General features: G+C 36.0%; 1 protein-coding gene across 1 annotated transcript; it reads right to left on the minus strand.

The window, feature by feature from the left end:
• Window positions 1-3563: 3563 nt before the first annotated feature.
• Window positions 3564-4874, minus strand: Zip102B (Zinc/iron regulated transporter-related protein 102B). The gene is made up of 3 exons (XM_017144802.3): window positions 4692-4874; window positions 4330-4609; window positions 3564-4271 (listed from the first exon to the last, which is right to left on the minus strand). The coding sequence occupies exons 1-3, from the start codon at window positions 4788-4790 to the stop codon at window positions 3763-3765; spliced, it is 888 nt and encodes a 295-aa protein (XP_017000291.1). The 5' UTR covers window positions 4791-4874; the 3' UTR covers window positions 3564-3762.
• Between the last annotated feature and the right edge of the window lie 3107 nt (window positions 4875-7981).

Here is a 7981-nt window from a genome sequence, read left to right on the forward strand (position 1 = left end):
GAATGGAAGTAATTTTAACTATTCATTGAATCTATTGTTTATTGTATTCTTTAATTTCGGTTTAAAGCGATTTCATGAGAATATTTTTTATTGGATTTATTATACAAATAAAACCTTTTTTTTTATTTCATTATCTACTCCTAAATGTTGTCAAATTTTAAAAAAGTCAAGGCATCCTACAGAATGGGAGTAAACATTTACATTTCTCTATGTACAACCCTAGTCAAAAGTATTTTCACAAATTTGAATGTTAACTGTACTCATATTTTGAACTTCTAATATAAACATTTTGGCACCTATGGAAAGAGCACTTCAATTCCGTTTAAATGACACAAAAATTTTCTTAACCCATTAAGCACCCTTTGAAAAGTGGGCAAATTAGACAATTTTTTTCGAAAGTCGAATTTTTAACTTTTTTCTGGGGCTTAAAACAAAAATGTTTTGATGCAAAGTTGTTCCCCAATCAAAATTTATAATAACTGAAAAAAAAATTTTTCAAAATATTTTTCCTTGTATTTTTTATGTTTTTTTGAAAATAGCTATTTTTGCCATTCAAAAAATCATAAAAAATACAAGGAAAAATATTTTGAAAAATTTTTTTTTGCAGTTATTATTAATTTTGATTGGGGAACAATTTGCATCAAAACATTTTTGTTTTAAGCCCCAGGAAAAAGTTGAAAATTTGAATTTGAAAAGTTTATATTATAAGTTCAAAATATAAGTACAGTTAACATTAACATTTGTTTGTTCGCTTTAAACCGAAATTAAAGCATACATTGAACAGTAGATACAATGAATAGTTAAAATTACTTCCATTCAAAATTTAAGCCTCAGAATTGTTTTTCCATCAGAAAAAGCTCTACAATTTGGGGATTTTCAACTTTGGCGTCGAATTCCAAAGACATGGGCAATGGTTCACAATGGGGACTATTTTTTAGGAATGCCGTGATGTATTGAGAATAGGTTCTACCGAAAATAATAAAGGTTAGTCCAATTATATAGGCCCTGTAATTCAAAATGTCGGCAAACATCGGTTTTTTATATTCTTAGCTATACCGCGGAACCTGTAGGTGATGGAAAATAATTTTGTATGGGACTTTTACTCAGGAGCACCCAAATATCATGGAAAACTTGAAATGGTTCGTGGAAATTTCACAAAGTTTAATTTTGTGTTCCTGTGTAGTCTAATAATTGATTGCAAATTCTGTTAGTGCTGGAGCCCTAGATCACGAAAATACCACTTATTTTTTTTCGATGGCAAATTTTTTTTTAAAGGTTTTTTAAAGTTTAAATTGTTAAATTTCTGACTTTTTTTCCTGTATTCCGGCTCATATTCACCCAATTGGGCCAGTTTTTGTTTCATTTTGAAGTAAATAGATCATAGCTTAACTTTGCTTAACTTGGATTATAAAAAATAGCTAAATTTGAAAGCCAGAAAATTATAAAATAAATTTAATTTCTAAAAATTCCTTCAAAAATATAAAATTGCTTGCGTTATGACTGTGAGTATTTATACCCGTTACTCGTAGAGTAAAAGGGTATATTGTATTCGTGCAAAAGTATGTAACAGCTAGAAGGAAGCGTTTCCGACTCCATAAAGTCGAGTCGATCTAGCCATGTCCGTCTGACTGTCTGTATGAACGCTGAGATCTCGGAATCTACAAAAGCTAGAAGGTTGAGATCTAGTGATGCTGATTAAGAATATATATACTTTATGCGGTCGGAAACGTCTCCATCACTGCGTTGCAAACTTCTGACTGAAATCATAATTCCCTCTGCAAGGGTATAAAAATTACATTCACTTTAATAATTTTCTAGCTTTTAAATATCTGATTTAGCTATTTAGTGACCCGCCTGTTAACAGCAATTGGTTTTGTTTACATTTCGCCGCCTATGATAAATCTTAAATTAGGACTCTGCCAACCAAAAAAAGTTGAAAAAATTCGAAAAAAGTCCGAAATTTAACATTTTGAAATTTAAAATAAATAAGATATTACGAACCAGTTTCTGTCAATGTCAAATTTGTGAAAATAGTCTCATTCTGTTCGGGACACTTTATTAGACATTGGTCGCTCGCGGGATTTTTTGAAATATTTATTTTCTTGCCCAATGGGTTTCTTTTTCTAAATAAATTGTTGGTCTTCAATCTTCGTGGTATTTAATGAGTCAGATTGCTGTCAAACTGAGGAAAATGCGGTTAAAGCGGCAAAACGAAAATAAAAAACGTACAAAAATGTGGACCTCCGCGTCAAAGTGCTATAACCGTATTTTTATATCAGGGAAAAGCGTTGAAAAAAAAATCACAAAAAACAAAATATTAGTGCCCCCTAATTTTTTTCCTATTAATTTCCTTTTAATTTTCTTCTTTATATATATATATTTACTTTATGGGGTGGGAAACGTCTTCTTCACTGCGTTGCACACATTCTGACTGAAATCATCATAATTATTATTATAGTATAAAAATAGTATACTTTTATACACATACTAGCTTTAAAATTGGTCGGAAAGTTTTGAACACTATATTGCCTCTATAAAATATATTTTGCCCCGTTGTACCTTCGCCCGTTACCCCGTTGCATTTTGGCCATTTTCCCGATAGTCATATGCCGTTGCCTTTGACCCTTTCGCAGTTGCCCCTGGTAAATTTGTATTATATTCGGGGGTGTCACAGAAATTATTTCCAACCGAAATCCGTTAAAGTTCTTACGTGCATCAATGCAAAATCCAACCGTCTTGGGTTGGAAGAGATTTCTGTGACACCCCTGATTATATTCTTGATCAGCATCACCGCTCTAGCTCATTTGACTCTTGGTCTTTCGGCGTTCGCTTTTCTGCAACAAAATACAGCGCAATAAGTCTTTCATCATGCAGCGATAACGGTTACCACTCCCGACTCGTTTTCGAAGAAAAACATCATTCCGCACCAAACAGAAACTCGTTGAGGAGGCATTGGATTCTCCAAGAAAACGTGCGGCTTTTCGAAACCCCAATTGCGTTTTCCGATTTTTAGACTCGCCACTTTTGAAGTAAGTTTTCATTATTTCCCAATTTACTTTGGCCGAAAACTTAATCATTTTGTAACCCGGAAACCTTTCACTAGTTCAAAAGTCTAGAGTGCGGACAGCGACACAAAGAAGAATTGACGTGTGCCTAATGATAGATAGGGATGTGACCGCGGATATGCTTTGTAACTTTCAAAGCATGAACAAAGCAAATATCCTTTTTTTCTATTTATCTACTTTATTTCCCTTGTTCGAGCGGTGTATTTAAAAATGAATTTAAAGTATCAGTTAATCACTGTTTGGGTTCCCCCAACATACTAAAAATAGACTCTATATAGCTCCTTAAGAGTTTATTTCAGATTAACTCTTTGAAGTTAATCCGATGTTATTTTCTGACAGTTTTCCTTTGATCTCAGTACCGCGGTAAAAAAAGGCATCGACGAAGTGTTCTCTTATAGATGGCGGATGTATTCCGTCTTAGATTTGAGCTTTCGCCTGCTAAATTTAAAAAGCGAACCCCCCAATGAAAAATGTCCCAAAGAAAATTACTAAATAACGTTACATTTGACCAAATGCGTCTTTTCAATGGTTTATTTTAAATGTTTCATTTTACGACAATAAATTAGACAAATTCACTGAAATGTTTTCAAGTGTAATATACATATTTATCGCATTATAGTTTGAACACAAATTATATTGCATATTATCCCCCAAACTTTTACTAAATCTTACTTGCCAGGAATGTTGATATGCTATCCTAGTGCTTATGTCCAAATGTTATAACTAGCGGGAGCAGCGCACCACAAATCATAATTATTAGTTCACTATATTTTAAAGCGTGTAGGCTATTATTTCCACTTTTGTCATTAGTAACAACATCTCGAGATTCCTCTAGTAAACGGTAATCATGCTGATCGCTCTGTGATAATCCCCCCTGGGTAAGTTCTGGTAAGACATGAACAGTGGCAACGTACAAAAATGTTCCGGCCGAAAATAGCATTGCTATCCCAGTGGCATTAACAGAATTTAACGTTTCCTTCTGCTCCTGGCCTATTCCAAAATACGTTAAAATAGTCAAAAGAGGTGCTGACAGGGAAAACAATGCTAGGTGTCTTCGAATTTGTTGCCTGTCAACCTTCTCATGCAGTAAGAAAGTTACCAGCCCGAATGCTGCTGGTGCCTTATGAAGCATTATAGCTAAAAATACAATTATCTCAACGTCCTGATGGCTGGTCGTGGCTGCTGCCCCCAAAGCCACACCATCAGCTGCAAAAGAAAAACGGATTCAAAAAATGTCCGAGTAAAGTAATAACAGCATGGTTACCTGCAGCATGGACCACCAATCCGAGAGTTAAGGTGGCATTGTTCTTTTTGTCACTTCCGACATTGCTTTTCCGCTGTGATATGTCCACTAACATCATGAAGACGAAACCCAGCACAAGAGAAAGTCCGATGGTCTGCGAGTAATCTTGGTGCTCTGGAGTCAGATCTTGTGGTCGCCCATTACCCATATACAATGATCGAATACCTTCTGGTATTATAACGGCAAGAGCAGTACCCACTAACAAACCGGCGCCCAGCACAGTGACACATTTGAGCTTTTCCTTAAACGGTAGTTAATATTTCGGTAGAAGGAATAAAATCAAATTAAATGTATTTTCTAAAATGTAAGTAAAAAGTACGAACCTCGCTCAATTTCATTAGCATCGGTATGCTCCCTGCCAAGTACGACCCAACAAGCATAACCAAAACTAACAAAATAAGAATAATGGTCTCTTCAGCCATGATTGCCCAATGAGATTTAAATGGGCATGATCTATCAACGTTTACATGTTTTTGCCAACTCAATTCCTAACTAGAGATGAACCGCATCCAGCGTTACTTCAACATCCCTAATATATCGGAACACTTCCACTGTGCGGCAACCAACTGTGGAACGTTGTATGTACTTATACCCTTTCCCACAGAGACACTTTATGCAGCCAAATACGGGAAAGATTTTTTGTTTCGAGTAAAATTAAAATGCCTGTTATATTTTGGGTGATTCGATTTCGATGCGAAAGTTGCTTATCAGCAGCAATTTTTACCACTTTTGGGAGATGAATGACAAATGGCTTCTTTAAAGGCGTATAATGTTTTAGCGCAACAGACGCCATGTCTTGCCAAGAAGCACATAAGCTAGTTAATGATCATTCCCTAAACAAAGCATAGCAATATAGGTAAGACTTTTTGGTCTTGCACCAACAACAATTTCCTTATATTTTCTGCGTCATTGCAGTGCTTATCCTCCCCAAAAAGTATTAAAACACTGGAAGCAGAGCTTAATTATTTATTTATTTGGTTAACGGATATACCTTAACTGTCTACTTATACAATTCAAACAACTTATCTTACGTATTAAAATTTACAAAATAATTGACTATCGACATTGTAGTGACATTCCCCGTCTCTTTCTAGCACGTGTACTTCTCCTCTGTGTGGCTATAAAGGCATTTTTCCACTTTGCGGTTTTTTCGGTATTTTTGTGCATTTTTGATTGGAAACGCGATAGGCGGACGTGAGGTGTTTCCATTGGCAAACGCGTCTGAAAACAGCTGTTCTGCTATTGTCATTTGCGAGCTAAAGTAAACAATGTATTTAATTAATTTGTTATTGATAATTGTAATCGCAGAACAGCATTTGAACAGCGTGGAAACATTGCTGCAATGATGAAAGCAATAACAACATCCCACGTTATGCTGCTTGAGCATTTATTACGGCAGAAAGCAAAATGATCTGCTGCAGAAGGCGTTCATATACATAAATAGATCTGAACAGTCATTTAAATAATTCTTTGACACAACCCACGACAGCAGTAGCTGCAGCTTTTGCGGCGGCACGTCACTGAACAGAATCTGAGTCGGGGCTGAAACGCCTACAAGGACATTGTGCGCAAGAAGGAGGGAGATGTGCCCTTTTCCAGCAGTCCCTGTCAACGTGTGTCATTTGAATATGGAATGGTCATCTTTGGTCAAAGCAGATTTGGCACCTGCGCTTAAATGCGACCGGGAGGTCGCCTTAATGGACGAATGGCATGGCGCACGCGAAGCAAACGTCAAGATCATGGAGCCGGGGAAGAACGCCCATGTGACTGCGCTGCAACGACCAATATTTCGCTTCCAATCCTTTCTAGCCGAGCCATTCCATTGGATAAACGAACTGCTACTGCCCTTTATGCGCTTGGATCATCTTCAGAATTCTCAACTATTGCCAGATCATTTGGCATATATGATATATCAAATACCAAAACTTACGAAATAAAGTTCATTTAAATATCAACAATAAATGGTTTTAACATTACTGCTTCTTATCAGCCTCTTATCAGTTTCGGGTCCAGAAAAATGTTCATGCCTGGTTAATACTGCTAAAAAATACCACAAATTTCACTTTCCAGCCCTGTAGTTTCCCAGTTAGTCCGCCATCCAATTGTGACATACTTTGCAGCAAAGTCTCAGAATATGTGCTGCAATTTGTAAATAATAACTAATGTTAACTAAAAGTATACTTTGCACTCCTTTAAAGTTTCAAAGTTTGCTATAAATTACCAAAGCAGCACAAATTTGTGGGGGGCCAAATTTGACCCACCCCCCATGTCATCAATTGTCCATACAAAAAACAATGTTGCACTAGAGCAGGGGTGCTCAAAACTGCCTTATGGCAGTGCAGTTACAAACACCTTTAAAGGAAAAACACACGCACGCGAGTAACAAGTCACACTCATTCATGAAAAAGACAACAACACTTTGCATTGTGAGTTGAGGAGAAAAAAAAACTTCAATTTGACTTCACCCAACCCCCCCCCCCCCACCAACACCACCGATAAGTGATTACGTATTATATGGACAGCCCCCTACGAGTAACGGTTATAAAAAGTTCTTCTAATAGTCTCTTCCCAGAGAGTCCATCCGTGTGAAACGGTTGGGATTTTTGACAAAAGTGAAGCTCGTGCTCCCACAGTGCACATCCACCATCCAATAACAGCTGACTTAAAGAGCAGTTGCTCAACTAAACATTAACGAAGGGTGATTTCAACTTGGCAAAACCGATAACACTAGTTTACAGACAAAATGCCTTACAGCAATTGATCTGTTAGTGCTGGAGTCCTAGATCACGAAAATACCACAAATTTTTTTTTCGATTGCACAGTTTTTTTTAAAGATTTCTTTAAGTGCAAAATGTTAAATTTCAGACTTTTTCAAATTTCATCTTATATTTTGGCTCATATCCACCAATTGGGCCAGTTTTCCTTTCATTTTAGAGTCAATAGATCAGAGCTTGACTTTGCCATCCAGTTCAATATGATTGGCTATGTAGTGGCAGCGCAGCAGCTCGACAAAGGTGAAAAATGTGTTTTTTGGTCGACTGTATGTATTGTAAAAACTCTAAGTAAATCCGTTGAAAATCCATGGAAACTTGGATTTATGGTGGATTTTTAAATTTCTGATTTTTCAACTTTTTTCGGTCGACAGAGTCCAAATCTAAGTTTTAGGCGGCGACATGTATTCAAAAATGAGAGCTGACGTCAACGGGGTCCGATGATTTTCCGTTAATAATAGTATGTTTCTATGTCGCACAGTGGGGCGAAAAAGCCGAAAGTCTGCCTTAAATCAGCGGGGCCCTATAGCGAACATCTTTTAATGGGGTATTGTTAAAGGCAATTAAATATGTAAAAAAAACATCATAAGGTGAATTTTTGTAGTAAAATTTTTTAATTGTAGGAAATTTTTAAGAAAAAAAATGTTTTCCTTTTTTTTATATATAAATAAATTACTTATATGGTTCTAAGTTTCCCAATATTTTTTTATTTACCTTGATTTTTGAAAAAAAAAAATTATTCAAATCGGTCAACTATATCTTATAGATGCCATATAAATGCTTATTAAAAAGAGGAATATCTCGGTTCTATTTCAATATTGGTTCATATAAATCGGGATTAA

This window comes from Drosophila takahashii, chromosome 4 (assembly GCF_030179915.1).
Source record: "Drosophila takahashii strain IR98-3 E-12201 chromosome 4, DtakHiC1v2, whole genome shotgun sequence".
NCBI lineage: Eukaryota > Metazoa > Arthropoda > Insecta > Diptera > Drosophilidae > Drosophila > Drosophila takahashii.